Source organism: Ambystoma mexicanum, chromosome 6p (genome assembly GCF_040938575.1).
Source record: "Ambystoma mexicanum isolate Mex_15411 chromosome 6p, UKY_AmexF1_1, whole genome shotgun sequence".
NCBI classification, from domain to species: Eukaryota; Metazoa; Chordata; class Amphibia; order Caudata; family Ambystomatidae; genus Ambystoma; species Ambystoma mexicanum.
In genome coordinates, this window is record NC_090935.1 from 1119497683 (window position 1) to 1119520925 (window position 23243).

At 49.4% G+C, this 23243-nt stretch overlaps 1 protein-coding gene across 2 annotated transcripts in view; it reads right to left on the reverse strand.

Moving 5' to 3' along the window:
* Positions 1-23243, reverse strand: part of SLC1A1 (solute carrier family 1 member 1) — a 581019-nt gene that overhangs the window by 46465 nt on the left and 511311 nt on the right. For both annotated transcript variants that reach the window (XM_069625728.1, XM_069625729.1), the window contains one exon: positions 18627-18734. In XM_069625728.1, the coding sequence (XP_069481829.1) occupies positions 18627-18734 (108 nt within the window). The remainder of the gene's footprint in view (positions 1-18626; positions 18735-23243) is intronic.

The window sequence follows — 23243 nt, forward strand, 5'->3', positions numbered from 1 at the left end:
CTGCACAGCGTCACCTCATCTTTCGCATGCGTTAATTTGCACCTTGAAAATGAAATCATGGCTGGATGCGGCAACTGCAAATAAAATATGCGCAGTGCATGTGCTGTTTTAAATTTGCGTTAGTTTGAGAAATAGGCAAGCCGTCTTATTCACAAAGATGACCTGGCGGGAGCGCAAGTGATGCGCTGGCCAGCCCCTATGCATGCATTGGTGTCCGTGACTGTGAAAGTGTCCGTTGGCTGCTAGAAATGCAAGTGCGACAGCAGCAGTGGGGCCATATGAGCCTGCCAAGCGCTGCGCGCCCCCTGCGCTTGTTACATACAGCTGCAAGGAAATGTGTTTGTTTTCTGTGCACTTAAATGCACATCCCAGTTGTGAATTGTGGATGGACAATCAAATGCACATAAACACCCCCTGATTTGTGCACTTGCGCAAACGGGGCGGGAAACTGCATCTTACTGCGCATATCTCTGCTGTTCGCATTCAGGTGGCCTTCCTGAATAGGGCACATCAACCGCGACACTTGCGCCAGAAAGACAACTTTTGGGAATCGTCTCAAAGTGTCTCTTGCAGCTCGCCAGGCCTGGAGGCAGCAGCAACATTGTCTCTGCTGGATACAAAGCAGCACTTCGTGTGGTTTCATCGCTAGATGGACGAGTTGTCGCATTCGTTTTCAGTCGTCGCAGTCCATGTAGGGGTTAGATGGGCAATTGCCTGCACTTCTGTAACAGGCCCAGCCCATCCTCATTTCCAGGTTTATCCTCTGTGTCTTCTCCCTCTGTGAGAGACTTACCATTGGCTTTGTAATGTCTACTATTATCTCTGTTAAAATTTCAATGACACTTTTCAAACTCAACAAAATATATATTTTACGACCATTTGCATGCCAACTATGCTTAAAAAAACCTTCTGCCAGCCCAATGCACTTTCTCTGTCAGCCACTGTTTTTTTTTTAAACTCTTTTTATTAGATTTTACAACATGTTTTAACCATTTCCCCAAAAATGCCTCTCCCCACCTCCCCCACGAGGCAACTTCCACTCAGTCCCTGACCCGTTTTCCTCCTGCACCTACCACCAATGTTCATTGTAGATCTAGCAGTCTTAAACGCTGCGGACACCACATCACCCTAGATTCATCCTTAAGGAAGGTTAACATTTCCCCCCAATCCGCAGCGAAGTTCTGTACCTTGTTGTCCATGGCATACGTCGCCCATTCAAGAGCTACTATTTCCCAAATCTTTCGTAGCCAATCTTGCATCATGCGGGCCGCTGGGCACTTCCACCTTTGTGCTATTATCATCATAGCCGCCAAAGTTAATATCAGTCTCGCTTTCTCCCTCGCCTTGGGCTCCCCCACTCTCGTAGCTCCTCTAATTCCCAAGAAGATCTGTGCCGGTGATCTGTCGTCCCCGAGCCCGTAGGCCTGCTCCTGCGCCCTCTGTACCTCCCTCCAAAACAGTTCAATTTTTGGACATTTCCACCAAATATGCTCTGCTGTGCGCACCATCCCACAGCCCCTCCAACACACTCCCGAGGTTCCCGGATATATTCTGTGAAGGTGGGCCGGTGTATAGTGCCACCCAACCAAAATCTTGTACCAAGCTTCTTGTAATTGGGAAGTATTTGCCAGTTTGGGTATCCTCCTCCACAACCTCTCCCATTCTTCCCTGCTAGTTTCCCTCCCCAGGACGTGTTCTCACTTCTGCATATACGCCCACTGGTGATCCGCGTTCGTGCTGTCCAGGATCTTGTAAAGGTAAGAGATTAGGCCCTTCACCCCGTCATTGGACAAGATAACGTTTTCAAATTTCGTTGGCTCCCTAGTTGCCGCCACCCTATTCACAGGGTGTAGCACCCAATGCCTTATTTGTGCATACCTTAGTCTTTCGCCTTCCTGTATTGCATATTCCCATTTACAGTCCTCGAAAGACAGCAATTCCCCCCCTCAAAACATGTCACTCAGCTTCCTACAGCCCCCATCCTGCCACTGCTTAAACGCCCCCTTTTCCATCCCCGGCGTGAAATCCCCATTGCCAAAAATAGGTGTGAAAGGTGATGGGAACGTCGTAATTCCGTTGGGTCCCACCATTTTATCCCAGATGTCCGCCATGAGCTTAGTTATAGTGCACTCATATAGATGTCTAGGTCTGTGTGATTTAGGCAACCATAGGACTTCTGCCAGGTTACGGTGTGTGACCACCCTATTCATCTTCACCCATAGCTTATCTTGCATACCCTCGTCTCCCTTCAACCATTCCCTAATTACCCGCAGCTGCACTGCTTCATAATACCTCCTGAAATTCGGTAACGCTAGCCCTCCTTCACCTCCGGATGCCATTTGTAAGCGCCTGCTGACTCTAGTTCTTTTCCCTTCCCATAAGAACTTGTTAGTCAGTACTCCCAGTTCCCTAAAAAAACCTGATGGTATTGTCTGCAGGATCACTTGAAATAAATACAGCAATCGCGGGAGTGTGACCATCTTGACCGCTGCAATCCGCCACAACCATGAAACCCTGAGATTTCTCCATCTCTGGAAATCTCTTTTAATTTCTTTCAAGAGTGGGGGGTAGTTAGCCGTATACCAACCAGCAAGAGTTGCCGTAATCCTAACTCCCAAATACCTATTACCCCCCGGGCTCCATATAAAAGGAGTGCTTGCCTTCAGAGTGTCACGCTCCCCTTCCCTAAGCGTGAGATTCAAGATTTCAGATTTGTTAATGTTGATCTTTAGACCTGAGACCTCCCCAAACTCCTCCAACAGGTTCGTACTAGTCCGGATAGATTTGGTTGGTGCTGCCAAGGTGAGCATCATGTCATCGGCGAACACCGCCACATTCTGTTGTTCTCACCCGAAGGGAATGCCCTGTATCTCCTCCGCCTCCCTTATCGCTTGAAGGAGAGGCTCCAAATAAATTGCGTAAAGCATTGGGGACAGCTGGCAGCCTTGTTTTGTATCCCTCTGCAGTCTGACAGGTATTGATGTTTCTCCGTTCATCGCTATTCTAATGGACGGGGCCTGATAGTTAGCTTGGACCATCATAAAAAATTCCCCTCCAAAGCCCATTTTTGGCAAAACCCGGAACAGAAAGAACCACTCCACACGGTCGAATGCTTTTTCTGCATCCAATGAGGACCGCGGGAGTGTCTGTTTTCTGAAGCTTTTCTACTAAGTGGGCCACACGCCTGATGTTGTCCGCTGTTTGCCTGCCCCTGACGAAACCCGCCTGATCTGGGTGTATCAGGTCCGGGAGATAATTCTCAAGTCTGTTTGCCAAGATCTTTGTAAAGATCTTGGCATCAATATTTATCAGCGCAATAGGCCTATAGGATGTTCTCTCCTCTGGATCCTTATTGGGCTTAAGTATGAGGGTTAGATTAGCCTCCTCCATGGGAGGAGCTATTCTGCCTGTCAGCCTAAACCTATTAAAGAGCGAGGTCAATTGCGGGACCAGCTGCGTAATAAACACTTTATAGAAGGATGCGGTATAACCGTCTGGGTCCGGGGCCTTATTCGTGGGCAGAGCCCTAATCACCCTTCGTATTTCCTCCTCTGTAATTTCCTGATTAAGGGCTTCCCGTACCTCCCTCCCGATGCTCCGCAGTGGTACCCTTTCTAAAAACGTTTCCTGTAGGCTGGTCTCAGGATTCTGTGAGGCATAGAGAGAGTCATAATACTCTGGTAATGCTTCCTGTAGTTCCCCCAGACGTGTAACCCGTTCCCCTGTCCCTGTTTTCAACGCTGTGATCGCGTTCCTCGATCTCGCCCCCCTAAGTAGGCGCGCTAACAGTGCATCTGCCTTATTTGCCTCGCATAGTACTTCTGGCAAACCGCAAGCAGAGCCCCCACTGCCTTTTTAGTCTGGAGAATTTCTAGTTGGCCCAGTGCCCTTCTGTATTCCCTCATAGAAGACCTAGTCAGAGTTGTGCCCGTTTTTTGCCTTGCCGACTCCACCTCTGCCTCCAGCTGCATTTCCAATGCCTTCAATTGCCCCCATAGGGCGGCTGCCGCTATAATTCTCCCCTGAGAGTAACCTTAAATGCAGCCCATCTTACATCTTCTCTCGTATCCCCCTTCTTGTTGGCAGCAAAAAAACTTTTGATCTTCTCTTCAATTTCGCCTCTAATCACCGGATCCCTTAGTAGTCCCAGTTCCAGAGTGATGGACACTGTCTTGTGATCTGCTATCCCTATAAGGCCCGTGCTCACCTCCCGAATCCCGCCCACCAATCCCACGGAGACCCAAATATAATCAATTATGGACTGCGACCCATGGATTCGTGATAGAAAGGTGTATCCCTCCTCCTCCCCCCTCAGCTCCCGCCATGCATCTCGTAAACCCATCCTTCCAATCCTATCCTTCAATTCTGCCGACATCACCCCCCCCCTCTTACTTGACCACTGATCCCATCCGGCTCCCTGTCCGAGGCAATGTTAAGGTCTCCCATCAGAACAATTTGGCCCCAGGCCTTTTTTTCTAACACCCTCAGCACTCGCTGCAAAAACTGTTCCCGTCCAGCGTTTGGAGCATACACAACTGCTATGGTGTAGGGAAGATCCTGGTACTTCCCCCTGGCCACGATATACCTCCCCTCATTATCCCGTATGACATCACTGACTCTAAAGTCAACCGTGTTTTTAATAGCCAGGTCCACTCCCCTTGTTTTACTATGGCTGCAGGCGTGCAAGATCTGGTCGAACCCCCGCAATTTCAACTGCCCCTGATCCTTGTGCAGAAGGTGCGTTTCCTGTAGCCCCAAGATATCTGGCCCTTCCTTCCTTGTGAATTGTTCCAGCTTCTTTCTCTTAAGAGGGGAGTTCAACCCTCTAAAATTATGCGTTAGCCACTTGAAGGGTCACCAACCCGGTCTTGTTCCGTGTCCATCGATGCCACCCTTTCGCCCTCTCCTCTGCAAGTTGCCTCATCTCTCCTTCCCCCGCTTCATCCCCCCTCCCATCTCACCCCTAGCCTGGAAGGGCATTTCCGTCCAGCTTCTGCCACAACTCCTAACTCAGGCATTCCCGCCCTTCCTGTTTCAAAATGGTTGCTCCCCCAAAGACCCCAAAGCCTCATTACTCCTTTTAGATGCCCACCACCCCTTTTACCACCGTTTTACATCAGAGGTCCTCTTGTACTCCCTTCGCCTCTTCTCTGGTCTTCTCTTTCCGTATTGGTCCGCTCTCCTTCAGTCCCCTTCTCCTTTTCTCCCTGACTGTCGTCCACTCCCATGGTCTCGGCCTGGGCCGGTTGCCCACCAAATGTGCGCCAGATCCTGTAGGGGTCTCCTCCAACCCTATTTGTAAGATATCTGCTCCTTCCTGAACTGAGTTGATGCGTTTTTGACTCCCCTTCCTTTCAAAAACCAAACCAAACGGGAAGGTCCATTTGTAACGGATGGCTTTCTCATGTAATGCTTTTAGTACTGGGCTCATTTGTCTCCTCTTTGTGAGCGTGCTGCTCGCCAAGTCCTGGTATAATGCGACCTGCTGCCCTTTATACATAATGGTTTCCCGTTTTCTTGCTGCTTGAAGGACTGCTTCCTTCGGAGCATACCTGGTAAAAGCAGCCAGTACGTCTCTTGGTCTTGTTGTCTGTCCTTTGCCCAGTCTCCCCACTCTGTGCACTCGATCCAGTTCGATCCTCTCCAGGCTCCCTTCTTCCAGAATATCTGCAAAAACTTCTTGGATTAATGCTTTTAGATCTTTTTACCCTTATGTTGATCCTCCGGGATCTATTTTCAATGTCCTCCATCTGGATCTCCAGGTTCCGAGTGGCTACGTCAAGTCTATCTATGGCTTCACTGTTAGCCGTGGTTTCTTTGTCCACTTCTTGAAGGCCTTTTTCCAGGAGATCTGTCCTCTCCCCTAGTTGCCGCATCTCCTGTCTGATCTCCCCTAGGGCCTCATTCAAGTCAATTCGCATGAGTTGAAATTGATCTTCAAATGTCTTTGCCAAGTTAGTCTGTAGGGCATGCATTTCGCCCAGGAAGTCCTGTCTCGACATCAGGGTCAAACCTTCCATGCTCCCTTGAGAATTGCCTTCCCCAGCCTCTTCCTGGCTGTTCCTGGCCACCTCCCTAGTTTTTTGCGCAGGCCACATTGCGTGGAGGGTGCCCGGGGTGTCTCCTGGGCTTGGGCGGGCTTTCCCCCTTTTACTTAAGTTTTCGTAGTCAAAGTCCTCTGTCTTCCGCTCCCCAATGCTCCTCTGCCCCTCCACCGGGTGTCCCCGGGGTCTTCTTGCCTCTCCCCGATCCTCGTTTGCACTTCAAGGTGAGAGGCCCTTTACCGCCTCGGTGCCTCTTCCTTTTATCCGGCCACTCTGGCCGATCCTCCTGTGTCTGCTCCTTTATTCCGCTATGTACTGCCCACTAGCCCTGTGTGTCTTTTTCTCCCGCGCCTCCTCCACTTCTGCGCACAGGAAAGTTGTGGGCGGGTATGGGGCTGGTACCGGCCCCGGTGGTTCTGAACGAGCTGGCCAATGTTCTGATCCCAGGTGGGCTCGGGATCAGGGAAAGATGTCAAGGCTGCGTGGGCCAATGCCTGCTATAGTCCAGTCATATGCCGCCAAAGTCGTTTATCTAAGCAGGAGGCCCCGGGCTCAGCCTGCGTGCCAATGTGGGCCCGGGCCTCCCCGTGTCCCCTCCCTTCTTGCTGGCAGGTCCAGCGTCCTTTTTTTCTGCACCCCCCCAGGGGCTTCGCAGTCCTCCCCTATGTGGGAGTGGGGGCCCCCTCTCCCGAGCTTAATAGGGTTTATCCCATCCCCTCCTGTCACTCTGGTGTGCCCCTTACGTCTCCGCTGCCGGGTCCCCTCCTGCCACGCTCTCCAAGGGCCCTCTCTACCCCCGCCGCGGGCTGCTGCTGTCCTGGCCGCCCAGTGACGTGCGTGGAGCGCTGCTTCTCTGTGCTCAACCTCCAGCCGGATGCGGCCCGCTCCTCGCATGCTCCTCTCCTCTCTCTGCAGACCGTTGGGGTTACTCCGCCGGTCTGCACTGTAAGTGCCTGCAGTACTCCACTTGCTGCCCGCGCCTCCACAGCTGGTCGGCTGCCTCAGCTCAGCAGCGTTCCAGACTCTCACTCACCATCAGGGGACTCCTCCTCCGGTGCCGGGTGGGTGCCTCCTTCCCTCACACGCCCTCCGTGTGCGCCTGCAGCCTTCCTCCGTTCTCCGTCCCTCCTCCTTCCTTTACGCCCGCACTCGCGGCAGGGCTGCTCTCTGGGCTGCGGCTGCACTACAAGGGGGGGGAGGTGGCAGACGCCGTCTCCTGGGCTCTGTCTCAAAAGTCCCCCACTGTCACAGGAGCTGCTATTATAGCGAGTTAGGGGTGCAGGTGGGGTGGTGGGTCGCCCTATCCAGCTTGGGGCTGTGGAGGAGCTGTCGGCACGTCTACTCGGTGCCGGTGGCCATTTTGAACTCTGTCAGCCACTTATGACATTTGGAGCACAAAGTGACTTTGCCCTGCAAAAATACACTTTGCACTGCTCTGTGAATTAGGCCCTGTTCAACGCATTTGTTACCGGTGCAAAGTCTGTGCTAAACGTTCCATGAATTAGGCCTTTAGCATTAGCATCTTGCTGTCAGTTCAGACAAGTGTGCTACCCTTAAGGCGGCTCTCCCTGGTTAGTTGAGTGTGATCATTGAGGTGGCCACCTTTGCCTTTACTGAAGAATGAGCACCCCTGAGCAACATGCCCGATCCGCAGCAACCTGGTCACACATGTATGCTAGGGTTCTAGAGAGGTTTCTGATGTATGCCTGCAAGCATGTGTAAAGATGATTCTGGAAAGTTGGACACCTTAATTTGCGCGGTCCTTCCCCATTTTCTGTGAGTGGCTGCAAGCGAGTGAGACCCGGTCCCACTCAGGGACTCAAGGCCTGGGCAGGCAGCCGATGCTACTGTGTCATCCACTGGTCCACCTTGCCCACTCAAGCGACTTGCAAGGCTTGCAGACCATGGCATTCTATAAAGCAGGTGAGGAACTGGCTCCCACTGTGAGTAGCCCACAGCAGCACTCCATGACAGCCTGGCAATACCAGCAGTAGCTGGTGCAGGGGACACAAGAGTACTAAATACATACGCCTAATGAAGCTGAGCCATTGGCCTCACATCATAGAAGCTTGCAAAGTGTGGCAAACTGGGCGAGGGGCAGATGCACGCTGTGCCAAGTGGGGCACACATGGAATTGGAAAGATGTACGCTGTGCCAAGTGGGGCACACATGGAATTGGAAAGATGCACGCTGTGCCAAGTGGGGCACACATGGAATTGGAAAGATGTACGCTGTGCCAAGTGGGGCACACATGGAATTGGAAAGATGCACGCTGTGCCAAGTGGGGCACACATGGAATTGGAAAGATGAACGCTGTGCCAAGTGGGGCACGGAAAGATGTACGCTGTGCCAAGTGGGGCACACATGGAATTGGAAAGATGCACGCTGTGCCAAGTGGGGCACACATGGAATTGGGAAGATGCACACTGTGCCAAGTAGGGCAAAGGTGCACGCTGTGCCAAGTGGGGTGCACATGGAATTGGAAAAGATGCTCGCTGTGCCAAGTGGGGTACACATGGAATTGGAAAAGATGCTCGCTGTGCCAAGTGGGGCACACATGGAATTGGGGAAATGCACGCTGTGCCAAGTGGGGCACACATGGAATTGGGGAGATACACGCTGTGCCAAGTGGGGCACAGATGCACGCTGTGCCAAGTGGGGCACACATGGAATTGGAAAGATGAACGCTGTACCAAGTGGGGCACACATAGAATTGGGAAGATGCACGCTGTGCCAAGTGGGGCACAGATGCACGCTGTGCCAAGTGGGGCACACATGGAATTGAAAAGATGCACGCTGTGCCAAGTGGGGCACACATGGAATTGGAAATATGCACGCTGTGCCAAGTGGGGCACGGAAAGATGCACGCTGTGCCAAGTGGGGCACACATGTAATTGGGAAGCTGCACGCTGTGCCAAGTGGGGCACACATGGAATTGGAAAGATGCACGCTCTGCCAAGTTAAGCATATATGGAATTGAAAAGATGCACGCTGTGCCAAGTGGGGCACACATGGATTGGGAAAGATGCACGCTGTGCCAAGTGGGGCATGGAAAGATGCACGCTGTGCCAAGTGGGGCACACATGGAATTGGGAAGCTGCACGCTGTGCCAAGTGGGGCACGGAATGATGCACGCTGTGTCAAGTGGGGCACACATGGAATTTGGAAGCTGCACGCTGTGCCAAGTTAAGCATACATGGAATTGAAAAGATGCACGCTGTGCCAAGTGGGGCACACATGGAATTGGAAAGATGCACGCTGTGCCAAGTTAAGCATACATGGAATTGGAAAGATGCACGCTGTGCCAAGTGGGGCACACATGGAATTGGGAAGCTGCACGCTGTGCCAAGTGGGGCACGGAAAGATGCACGCTGTGTCAAGTGGGGCACACATGGAATTGGGAAGCTGCACACTGTGCCAAGTGGGGCACACATGGAATTGGAAAGATGCACGCTGTGCCAAGTGGGGCACGGAAAGATGCACGCTGTGTCAAGTGGGGCACACATGGAATTGGGAAGCTGCACACTGTGCCAAGTGGGGCACACATGGAATTGGAAAGATGCACGCTGTGCCAGGTTAAGCATACATGGAATTGAAAAGATGCACGCTGTGCCAAGTGGGGCACACATGGAATTGGAAAGATGCACGCTTTGCGAAGTGGGGCACACATGGAATTGGAAATATGCACGCTGTGCCAAGTGGGGCACGGAAAAATGCACGCTGTGCCAAGTGGGGCACACATGGAATTGGGAAGATGCCCGCTGTGCCAAGTTAAGCATACATGGAATTGGGAAGCTGCACGCTGTGCCAAGTGGGGCATTAGGGAACAGTGCTGAGTGTTCTACTCATGCAGGTTGTGCATTCATTATGCAAGAATGACATCACACTGGTCCCCAATATGAGTTTGGTGGTAAATGGAGAAAAAAAAACAAGGGGCCTTACAGTATTACTGCCTCCTTTTTCAGTGTGTCTGAGTATGAGTTGGGAAGCTTACAGGGGGGTAAAATGCACATGCCTGGTAGAATCACCTACCCCGTCACGACACACCATGCCCTTTAAATGAGCTTGCCATGTTCTGAAAAAGCTTTCGGCCAACAGGACTCCTCTCGCCATAAGAGTCCTTACCAGACGTCAGAGCAGTTCTCTGAGGCATTGCTGGCCAGCCTGTGTCTGATGCGCAGGGAAGTCCCAACGCAATACGTCACAGTGGAACTCCGCAGGGCTCTGCGCAACCGCAAAGTGGCGTCGTTTAATGCTACGTTTACCAGCTTGCAAAGGGCGAGCAATTGCGAGATTTCGCATTTTAGAAGCTACTGTCCCTTATTCACCGAGCGTTTTCCAACAGGGGTTTGGCATTATAAAACGCTTCTGTGAATTAGGCCCAGTACTGTTTGGCAAAGTGTAAACGTGGAACATGGTAAACAAACAAAAGCACTGAGGGAAGTTCACAAGTTCCAGCACATTTATAATCTGTAAATATGACTCGCACTGAGACATATTTGTAATGGGAAAAATGTATAGATTTTTTTGTTATTAGGTACAGCCTGTATCCAGTGGAAATAAGCCCTAACTAGAAAGTTCTAAGCAAAGCCTGCATCCAGAGTTCAGCAGCCGGAGTCTGCAAGACACCACAGCTCTTCCTCGCTCGCGCTGCCCGGCCCGGGCACCGCGCGAGCAGGACATCAGTAGTGCCAAAAAATGACACAGTACCCCACATCACTGGATTGGTTTCTATTACTAATCTGAAAGCAACCCCATTAGTGAAAACAAGCATTGGCAAAGCCAACAGTTTAGGTAGTTGCATATGCTTGGGAACGCGGGCAGAGGATAAAGCGGCAATGCTTCACTGCCAGGAGCAGATGGGGAGGGCATCCTTACTCCGTATACCTCTGCAGAGGCGTAGCCAGGATTGTCTAACAAGTGGGGCCTGAAGCTAATGTAGTTGGACCCACCACAGTGACATTAACATCTGTAAATGCACGCACAATGCTGCTGCGTGGCCATTTACACATTTTGGTTGGGCCTTGCCTGCACAAGCCCTACCCTGTCTTCACCTCCGCACGTTTGGACTGCAGAGCTGCTCACACATATCGTGCAAGCGCTGTTACTGACGTCCTTTCCTCTAATTTCCATTTGAGGGGAAGACTTCAGCAAGTTGCTTGCATGAAGTGACAAGTGGCGATATGAGTGAGGAGAGAGGGCAAGCATGGCCAGAGCATCACTGATGTGTATCCATTCTCAAATGGAATCTCGTATTCTCTCCTGACTCCATAGCACTTATTGTGGCTCACACTAGGTGGCGCTCAACTAAAAAGAGCTAACCCAAAATACACAAATCCTTTCCTTTTCTTTATCCCCTCATATTCATCTGCGCCATTGCCATCTAAGGCTGTGTTGCCTGTTATGGGACACTCTGAAGCCTTTCATGAGTCTTCTTATCCTCACCCTCGCCCACACTCTTCTCTGTACTCTATCATGACGTCCGGCCTCAGCGGGTTGTGGATGAAAGAACATGCATTGGCTTCCTTCGTGCAGTACTCTAGGTTTTGCAGTCAGCAAAATCCCTGCTTTAGCAATCATACCCTGAAAGGCCTTTTCAATGTTTTAAAATAAATGTAAATCACTTCAATACCTCACAATAAAAAAGGTGTGTTTTCCCTAATGTGTAGATGGCCCCTCCCCGTTGATATGTGACGGTACACTCATGTTGCACCGTGTTGCATGCAGTATCAACTTGTGATTCTCAGGGAAATGCAAGTTTACGTTACAAGCCACCGTATGTGCAAGCACTGCCTAGTCTTACCAAGTTTAACCTGGAGTGTTTAGAGGGAAAAGTGCTGCACAGTGAGAAAAGGTGGGCCTACGCCCCAAGACTATGGATCCTGCTCCCCATCAGCATCAGACTCGCCCCCAGGCTCCTACAATTCAGAACATAACTCAAGATCCACCTCTACAAGGGATTTCGCTGCCTCAACAACTAGGCCATCACACGCCCCTCGTGCCACCTGACTCCCTAGAAGCTGCACGGCCCTCTCCTTCCCACCACCCAGTACAGCTGCACCCTCTCCTCTGTGCCCCCTGTATTCCACCCCTGCTGTAGATCTGTTCAGTTGTTACCTCTGAAAAGCACTCTGTTATGCATCTGCACTGTTGTATATATCTTTAAAGTGCTCCATTATATATCTGTATTGTTTTATACCTCTGTACAGCGCTCCATTGCTTCTCGAAGCCAGGTCCGTGCTCAATAAATACCATAACAATGATAATAAAAGCACAGTATTGCACTTTTATGTAACTCGCAGGGCAGGCTTCAACATTGGAAGTGAGTTGAATTGTAGCGATAGACACAAGCTGCCTCCAAGTGCCACTAATCTTAACTGGCCAATTTGTCAGTCCTACGGGGCCTGCAGTGCAAGGTGCCTTCCTCTGAAACAACCTACTAAGGCAACCTGGATGCACAGCGAAACCTTCAACGCTCTCTTTTGCAAACTTCCTAAAATATCAATCTTTGCCGATGCCACCTTATAATGGATATCGTTTACCCATCTTGCCGTAGCCATGCTTCCTGGCATCTGAAGAGTTAAGGGATATCAACAAATGACTAAGATAAACAAATACCCCCTAATTATCCATGAAATGACAGCATCCAAGAGTAACTCTTAACAGCAAATCAGTCAAACATCTTGCTCACTCCTGTAATTGACGAAAACCGGTTTGTGCCTTTGTAAGAGCGCATCGGCAAGACCGACTGTTTCCATCAGTAGAATTTGTATGTATTTACAGGTATCAGCATCTCGTGTTAGTTTCCATGGGTATCAGTTTTTTGTTCGTGCTTGCAAGAATGAGTGAAATAGCAAAGTGGCATTATAATCTAATGCAGTCTGTGAATGGCAACCGGGATGACTTATCACATCGGGCAGAAGAGCTATGTGAGGCAATTGCCGTCTGAATGGGACTGTGTTCCAGGCAATTACTTGTTTGCATAACTCTGTCCATCACAACAGTAAAACTTGAGCGCAAACACACAAGATAAGTGAGCAGCCAGGTGAGAGAGGTTGGCCATACGAGCCAGTATTGCTAACAAAAATATTAAAGACCAGGAAATTTGCTAGTGAGAGGGGAGTTGGGTGACTACCCCAGTCACTGCCCTGTCAGCACAGTGCTCCTGTGACAAGTTAGAGAGCCGCGCTGATAGCAGGGCTCTCATCTTGGCACACACGGGATTATGAGAGGGAGTGCCGGGTTTACAGCCCCACCACCTGCAGTGACCTCCGCACGGTGCTTCCTCTCATGATCGGAGCGCCGGGCTGAGAGCCCTGCCTCCCACCCATACCATTAAGTTTGCCCGTGCTGCACCTGACAGACACCGGCCTGGGCATGGTAAATCCCCTCATCTCCTTATCTTGTAAGGGTTTGGGGTGGATAGCTCCTTCCCCTTACCGAATGTAACCTGGGCCGTACCTGGCAGATGTGTCCCAGCTTCTCCTTCAAGCCGACTCACAACTACTCACTCACCTTGCCGGGCTGCACCGAGCGATGTGGCCCGGCTGCGATTGTAGCCCTGCCCCTCCATCCTTAACAAGGGAAGTGGCTGCTGGGAACTAGCCAGTTCCCAGCAATGGCCCCAAGTGGATTTGTGTACCCACTGCCCCTTCACCCTATAATAGCTTTATCGACCACGCCCTTTGGCCGTAACAACAACACTGTAAGTTGTGTATAGGATAAGATCATCACATTGTGCATATCAAATGATGAGTAGTATGAATACACCATAATATTGAAATACTTCTTTTGGTGAAGTCTTTTGAGAAGAAATAGCCGACCGGCATAATGCATGTGTTTTGATTTCGTCCTCAGGGAAACTAATGTTACTCTATCTATGTGCATGCTGTGTTCCTCTGTTTGTACATTTTCACCAAGCTCAGTTGTCTTTTTGCTACTGCCAAAACCATGGTTAATCCTGATTCCGAATAATGAATGCATTGAGCTGCAGAATTGCTTTCCTTCAGCAGTACTGTCAGCTTCAGGACTATGACAGTTTTAGCTGGGAACCCCTCCCAAACCATCCCAGTACCTCTGTCATTGTTGCCATGGTTCTCTAACGAGCTCTTCAAACCATGCCCTCATTGCATCTTTTCAGGGTTCTGGGATGCATTTCTGCCTTTCCGGGCCCATTATGGCCCTGTGGCTAGGCAAATGGCTGCTATCCAGCACCTGGGTCAGTTGCCCTGCAAAGGATAGCATTCCCAGATCTCTACAGCTAGACTAGCCTTGTAAAGCCTTGGGACCACATCTCACCAGCAACAGAGATGCTCCACTGGCTACCGGCCAGCTACCACATCTCCTTCAAAGCGGTGTGCATCACTCACTCGTCCTTTCAGGGCACTGGCCCCATGTTTCTACACAGCAAACCTTACAGTTACTGACCAAGACACACCACTGCTTTAAAACCCAACCATGATTGGACATGCCAGACTTATCAAAATCTTACTTAGGCAGCGCTTCTTCAGTTCAGACCACAAACTAAGGCATTCACCCCACTTACAGATCCTCTGGGTCAAAGGCCTCTTCAGTTTCAGTAAAACCCCTAGAGCCTTCTGGAATCTGGGATATCATGAATCTGTTACATGAGGCCTGAGCAACCTTTGCCCATCAATGCCCGACCCATCCTTCACAGAGCAAAGCCTACTGAGCCATGCATCCAGCCTCTCATTGGACAAGCGACTAAATATTCAGAGAACGAGGATCTTCTGAAATGTACTCAGACACCCAAATACAGGCAACAGCGAACAACCTCTGCACGCTCCAGATTCATAGCAGACACAATTCTCGTGGTCTCTCATAAAAGCGTCAGTGACATACCCGCAGCACCCAGTCCGAGCTCATTTGTGGTCATTGTGCACAACAGGAGACACAACTACCTGGGACCTAGGCCTACACCGCAGGATCCATCCGTCCAGACTCCTGAAGGCCCAATACCTTCTGAGCCCCATTCTTTTGTTTGAAGATTGGCATTGCTCGTCTCAGTCATCTTGCCTACACAGACATGGATTTATTGTTTGCCAAGGTAATATGAACATATTGGCATTGACCAACCCAGAATTCCTAGCATATGTAGGGTCTCGCCTAGTGAGCAGAGATGCACCTGCACGTACTAGTAGAGGTACAAGGTGACCCTAACATGAGCAGTTACCATAGTAACAATTATAAGGAGGGCTTACCGCTATGCCCAAGTGCCAACGATAGGTCAGCATAGTTGGGTGTCTAGAAGAACACCATGTCGCTCCAACCCAGCAGACATTGTTGAAGGACAATGAACAATTGTACGTCTAGACAGGAAACTGGGTCTACGTTGTCTACAGTGGTGGACTCTGTCCTGGAAGGAGCCCTTGCAGAAGTGAGCATTTGACCCGGAAGGAGTTATTCTCTAAAGTGAGCCCTTCATGCAGAAGTAAATACATTCACCAGAAAGGCTCTGCATTAATTGTGGCAGAAAACCATTGTATCTTATAAATGGCACTAATTACACACATTTTAGCAGGACTTGTAGTGACCCATTCCACAAATTAGGTTATGGGCATCCAAGTTCTGTCTTCAAGAGCCAAATCCACTCCATATTTTCTGGACATCCAGAAAGAACACATTTGAATTCATTGGATGTAAATGGGAGTTAGTGGTTGCCCTGAATACCTGATGTAGTTGGGCACTCGAGAAGTGGACTTGAAGACCCTGGATTTAGACTGAGCCTGAGTTATAGAACATCAACAAAAGATTGCTTGAGCAACTATGTATCTATAAAGCATTCTGTGCCCTAATGTATTAATGTACAACGTGTAAATGCATTTCCCAGATGTACCTACCCTACAACTAAGCTCCTCACAAGTAACAGCGCCTCGATGCCCAAGGGCTGCTTTGTGCGCTATACAAATGTAATAAATAAATAACTAAATAAATACAGTGAAAGAAGGAGTTCACACAATAGATATAAATTATAACAAGAGCGTTGCAGCCAGCCATGGGACAGCAAGAAAGAAAAAGCAATATCAAGATCCACAGGACAATGGAGAATACAGTGGGAGTAACCATCAATCATCTTATGGTCCACAGTGACTGTAACATAAAATACATTGCCACTGATCATGAGAAAAACAAGTGCTGAGGTGCAGTGAGCTCATCGATTGAGGGAAAGGGGGCACCTGGGGACCCGGGAAGTCACTATGCCCAGCTCCCCATAATGGGGCACCAAAAAAACCATAACCACCGGCTGGCAGGTTAAAAAAAAGGTGCAGAGGGTACATCCTCTTCAAATCCTGCTACTCTTTCCTGTGACTTAGTTGATGTTAGAGGAGCAGGCAACAGGAAACAAGGAGGAGGGGAGAAAGGATGGTTAAAAAGCATCCTACGTTGTATCTGCAAGCATGGTCTTTGTATAGGCTATTTTCCCTCTCCACCCAACAACTAGCGGAAGATACTGGTGCTAGAGGAGACCCCCTGCCGCTACTTTGTGGTCCCAACCCTTCCACTGACGATCTCCATGACTGCCATAGTGCACCCACTACAGCTGCCTGACATCCCGCTCCTGTATTTGGTCTTCTGCGCCATGCCATCCCATGTATGGCACCAGGAGTCGCATTGGGGTCCGAAGAGGAAGTACTCTCTCCACTTCCTGCTTTCTGCTTCCTACACGATGCACATGATGTTGCTCGACACGCTGTCCTCCACCGCCTTGCCATAACAGCCAACATCGCCAGCCTCTGCCTCGTGAGACACCTCCTACAGCAGTGATCTTCAATGGGAGATGAAGGGTCTCATTACGATTAAAGTGGTGGAGCAAAAAGTGGCAGTAATTCCATTACCACCACTTTACCGCTGCATTACAGCATCGCTGTACTAGGATATTTGGTGGTAAACTGAAGGTTAATCAACCACATTGTTGCCTAAAGTCATCAGAATGACTGCAACAGGATGAATAATTCTCCATGGAGTTCCATGGACTCAGAAAATGGACATTAATGATACTGGGTCACCACTTGTAATCCCATGGTATGTGCACAGTCATCAATTCCGGCAGCAAATCCACATATTTACTGACGATTTACCCCCAAACTTGTAATTGCTTCACTGTCGAGTGACTGGGTCTTGATTTAAGTACGGGGACATATTTCCATCTATTTGTCCCCTCTACCTTTTAAGTTGTATATTCGGCCTTTGATGGCTCTCATTCACTCGTTTGGTTTCAGGGCCTTCTCTTATGCAGATGACACCCAAATTCTGTTTCGACTGGACCCGAAACAGGTAGAGGTGAGCGGAAGACTGAAAAAGTGTCTATAATCTGCCCGGGGCTGGATGGAGGCAAATTGGCACAAGTTGAATGGCGGGAAGACGGAGGTCCTGATCACTGGCCCGCCAGAGGCGGCCAGGGGATGGACCGGCGACTTCTGGCCATCGTCGCTTGGCTCCTTGCCAGAACCAGCCAAAACAGTCTGTAATTTGGCTTTCAAGATACTGGAATCGCTGTCGATGGAGGCCCAGGTGAATACAGTATGCGGATCAGGGTTTGTTAAACTTAAACAGTTGAAGAAAGTCCTCCCTTTTGTTCCCGATAAATTTCACCCCCAGATGGTGGCAGCATGCGTAAATGCAAGTATTGATTACTGCAATGCCATGTATCTGGCACAACCATCCTTTCTTATCGAGCGCTTGCACCTGCTGCACAATGCAGCAGTGCGCCTGGTCACACATATTCCGGTTGGTGCAGGAGTAACAAGGGTTCAGCAATCTCTTCACTGGCTGCCGATCGAAGTCAGGGTCAAATTCAAAGCCTAGTGTATTATGCACCTGGCCCTGAATGGCAAATGTTGTTTGGCCATTCAGGAGAAACTGCATAGATATACTGCAGCCCGGTCCCCGAGATCCTCCAATGCAGCACTTCTGCAGATACCTAAATACAGGAGGGAGCGCCTGGGTGGCCGAGCTTTCTCGGTTGATGCACCCGAACTTTGGAAATCTCTGCCTGTCCATTTAAGAACCACTGTGGACCTTTCTATTCTGGTAAGGATTGGTTTGTCCTCTCAGTCTCCTTTTTTTTCTCGCTTCTCGGGGGTGTCCTGCTTCTAAGCGCCATGATGCCTTTGGTGAAGGGTGCGCTATATAAGTAGGTGATTGATTGATTGATTGATCTCCTACTGGCCATATGCAAGCACCTGCAATAACAATATTCATTCCCTAGTTTGGAAACTAGTCCATGCAGTGTCAGCGACTGGCGTGCAGCTCAAACAAGATGCGTCAGTGCTCTGAACTAACCCAAAAATAGGACATTTATACACAGCTCTGCTAGGCCTGTTTCACACTATGCATGTATTCCTAGTCTTTGCTACCATTACATAACTGAAAGACTAAGCAGCAACTGTACATTACATATGTAGTCTGTGTCTTCTGTCGCATTTACCACTCCTTTCCAAAGGCGAGCTCCATTTCGCCAGTTCTGATAAATATCTGCACATACATGTTCCTACAGGCATAACCTACAGTACGGATATCAAGGTTATTTTGCCATCCAAGACAATCGCATTAGATACATACCCGCTTAGTACTGTAGCCATGTATAGTCCCAGCTTGCGGAAGATTTCCCAGTCGTTAACTTCTATTATTTTCCCAGCAATCAGGAATAAAATACCAACTGGCATGTACCTGTGAAGTATAGAAAGGCATGCATGTCATTATACCACAATTTGATGACGAGACTTTCTAGTTTCCAACTACAAATGGTGTGCAGTTCATTGACCCTGCAATGCTATAACCACACTTTTGGGAAATGCAACGGCAATGCAACATTTGGTCTGTGTAACGCCACAACATGTAACTTTCAGCCACTTTGCAGGTCAGGCACTCACGACGTTTTTGGAGCCTGGAGCACAGACAGGCTTGCTGCCCCCAACCAACGAACTCCAAGGGATTCAAGAACCTCCGTTTATGTCCCCACCCCTTCCTCCCACCCAGACCCATAACTTGATATGCTGCCCGGGCATCAATCATAACAAGCATGGGCAAACCTATTAAAGTCACCAGATCGCCCTCATTCATGAAGGAATCTGACTATTAAAGAAGTGGCATTTCAAGGGCAATAGTAGAGGCCGCCAGAAGAGTGCGTGTGTTCTAGCATACCTACAGAATACATTGCAGCAGTCGCAGCCACCGGGAGGGTACGCGTGTTCTAGCATACCTACAGAATACATTGTAGCAGCCGCTGGGAGGGTACGCGTGTTCTAGCATACCTACAGAACACACTGTAGCAGTCGCAGCTGCCCAGAGAGTACGTGTTTTCTAGCATACCTACAGAACACATTGTAGCTGTCGCACCCCGCGGGGAGGGTAAGCGTGTTCTAGCATACCTACACAACACATTGTAGCAGTCGCAGCTGCCAGGAGGGTACGCGTGTTCTAGCATACCCACAGAACACATTGTAGCAGTTGCAGCCTCCAGGAGGGTACACGGGTTCTAGCATACCTAGGGAACACATTGTAGCAGTCGCAGCTGCTGGGAGGATACGTGTGTTCTAGCATACCTACAGAACACATTGTAGCAGTCGCAGTCACCGGGAGGGTCCGTGTGTTCTAGCATACCTACAGAACACATTGTAGCAGTCGCAGCTGCCAGGGGGGTACGTGTGTTCTAGCATACCTAAAGAACACATTGTAGCAGTCGCAGCCACCGGGAGGGTACGGGTGTTCTAGTGACCTACAGAACACATTGTAGCAGTCACAGCCGCCGGGAGGGTAACCGTTTTCTAGCATACCTACCGAACACATTGTAGATGTCGCAGCCGCCGGGAGGGTACGCGGGTTCTAGCATACCTACAGAACACACTGTAGCAGTCGCAGCCGCCGGGAGGTTACGCGTGTTCTAGCATACCTACAGAACACATTGTAGCAGCCACAGCCGCCGGGAGGGTACGCATGTTCTAGCATACCTACAGAATACATTGTAGCAGTCGCAGCCGCCGGGAGGGCACGCAGGTTCTAGCATACCTACAAAATACATTGTAGCAGTCGCAGCTGCCGGGAGGGCATGCGTGTTCTAGCATATCTATAGAACACATTGTAGCAGTCGCAGCCGCCGGGAGGGTACGCATGTTCTAGCATACTTACATAACACATTGAAACAGTCGCAGCCCTGACGTAGATATAGGGACTGCAGTATAGATGCAGATCACAGATCTCTAGATGTGTATATGGTACACCTACTACAGCATAGATACAGAACTCAGATTAAGCATCACGAGGAAGGCCCATGTGGCAAGCATGTCTTACACGTTATGAATTTCACAGCCACAATCAATGCGCATGACTCATAGTCGGGATACAGGACGCAGCATGGGAGCCATTTGAAATGTATTCGTGCCCCCCACAAATGCAGGACAGGGATTGGAAGCGGTAAGAAAAGTTCACATTGACCTTGCATAAATGTGGGACACAGATTAGCAGACTCCTATAATGCACAGGTACTGAAGCATGGGTACAGGGGACAGATTGGAAGCAGCGAGCAACACCTGAGGTACACCTACCATAGCATAGTTAGAGGATGCATGTCAGAACTTACCAGATGCTCAAAAGAGGGACACAGCTTTCAAATGATTTTCCCATATTAGTGTCCAGCGAGGGGTGTGTTGGGCCCTTCCAGCCAATGAGGATTCTCAGAGCATGGGCATTACCAAACGGTAATCCTGCCACTGCGAGCCTTCTTTGTGCGGTAACCCAGTGGGTAATATGCGGAGACTGCCATATTCACCACCTGGTTACCAGCTAAGTGCTCCCCCTTGCCTTCTGCCCCCTTCCCATCCACCTCTCCCCTTTTCTACAGCTTGAATAACCCTCCCACCCGATCCCACTTTCCTCCTTTTTTCTTCTCCTGCGCCAGGAACACTATGTTGTCCCTTCTCACCTGATCCATGGTGGTCATCATTTTCTTTTTAATTGTAAAGTTGTGAAACTTGAAAAATCTATTAGCGCCCTGGTCCAATGAGCTGGGGTACTAATAGCAATATGCCCCAATCTGAGGGGGCATTACCGCTTCAGGAAATGCCCCGGGGCCTGCGTTAGTGCCCTTGCTTCGCTCAGGCCTGTAACTATGGACCCGAGGCATTACCTGAAATGGTAATGACTCCCCTCCCCTTCAGCTCAGGGCTTATTGCTTAAGTAGTGTGGCAGAGAGGAAGGCCTTTTGAAGGAGAACTCACAATAAAGGAACCTGTGAACATTGTCACGTGTGGTTTCTCAGACCTTACAAATGGTCAGTGGTGCGCTAAACTATCCCACTGTACTTTGAACTAACATTATACATGAAACAACACTATAGCCATTTAAACGATTGGTAAGGCTTTTTTGAAGAGTGTACTCTGAGAACTAAATCAAATATTAGGGACTGACCATTTTTTCATATTTAGTGACTGGTAGTTTTGACAGGTTCGACTCTATGGGCAAGAGTCTACAAGAGTCTACAAAAACACATGTAACGAAATCGAGCTGTCACAACACTGCCCCACACGAGGGCACGCATGCGCTGACAGGTAGGGCCAGTCCAGGAAACAGAAGACCCGACCGAAACGGCTAAGTGTTTTTGTTTTTGGGTGTCTGTGTGTATGTTGAGGTGTGTGTCTATGTTGAGGTGTGTGTGTGTGTGATGGGATATATGACATGATATGATAGTTTATTTATATAGCGCCTATACACAATGTGTTTCAAAGAGCTTGGGAGGGGGATTTGGAAGGAAGTATTTCAATGGGAGCAGGCAGAGAGGCAAAGCCTATGTTTTAAAGATAGAGGGTGGGGGATTGGATGAAGGGGGAAAAGCCCTCCCACCCCAAATGTAAAATATGTTGAATATTGCAGGCCACACCAAATCGGGCGAAAATAAATCAGTCTTTTTGGTGTGCGGCCTACAATAGTCGACATTTTCACATGGAACCAAACTTCCACCTGTCCGTTCATTGAAGGTGTACTATTAATTAGGACTAACTATTTGCCAGAGATTAGACACGCAGCGCAAGACGGCACACTAGAAGATATCTTACCTTCCACTGAGCTACTCAGAAGGGTGCTATGTAAGATCACTTACATTACCTGACTCACTCTACTGAAGACATGTCCACAGAGAAAGCTGGTGAGGACTCGAGCAGTCGTCATATGTGTGTGAACAGGGAATTTGTTAATCAGGCGATAAAGCAAGATTGTCTTACCTGCTTCTCCCCCAGTCATTGAACTCAGTCTGGGTGTGAGCGTTGAGTCATGTATTAGAAAAAGCCAAGGTGGACCTCACACTCCCATGTAAAAGCAAGAACCAGGCATGCGATTCAGCAGGGACTGTACATTGGCTTAATGAGCCCACTGGATGCCCTAAAAAAATCCAACATGCGCTATATAGTAATAGTGCCCACATATAGGCAAAATAAAAAATAGTCAATAGAGTAGTGGGATAATGCTTAAAAATGGAAGAATGGTAGAGCAGACAAATACTGCAAGAAATAACAGAGCTTTGCTCTTAGCCAGATTTAAACGAGCTGGCTCTAATGCTAGTACTTTTCATTCATTTCGATAGATTAGTCCAAACCCACAGAAAGGCCCTACCTCCAATCCCACTAGCTCGGTGTCAGAGGATCTGGCCGAGAGTTGGGTTGAGGGGACTTTGGCACATTTCGGTGCCTTTACTTGTGCCGAGGTAGAGGGGGTCCCTGCTTCAGTCAGCCACTCAGAGTGCACCAGGTCCAGATGTAGTCCCTATGGGGCTCTTTGAATACAAGGCAGTGGTCTGGAACCTGGGCTCTCAAAGTTGTTTAATGCACTGCTGTTGGTGGGTCACTTCCCCTGGAACAGGAAACAAGCGTTCATTGTGACTGTAAGGCGGGTAGGTTGGAACCGATGTGCTACTGAGGCCGCACTCTTCTAGACTCACATGCAGAGTGGTTTGGGAAAGTGATCTATGTTGGGGTCATGGAAGGGATGGAGAGTTGTAACCTTCTTGCTGACACCCAGTATGGTTTCCAGGAGGGCATGGGCCTGAAAGAGCAGATTCTGATTAGAAAATTAGAACTTTATTTGTTTCAAAACATAAGAACACAATCCACCTCAAGCTTACTGACACAAATGCTGCTCTTGATTGTACAAATTGGTCAACATTGTGTGGTACTGTAAGGTTATGACGAT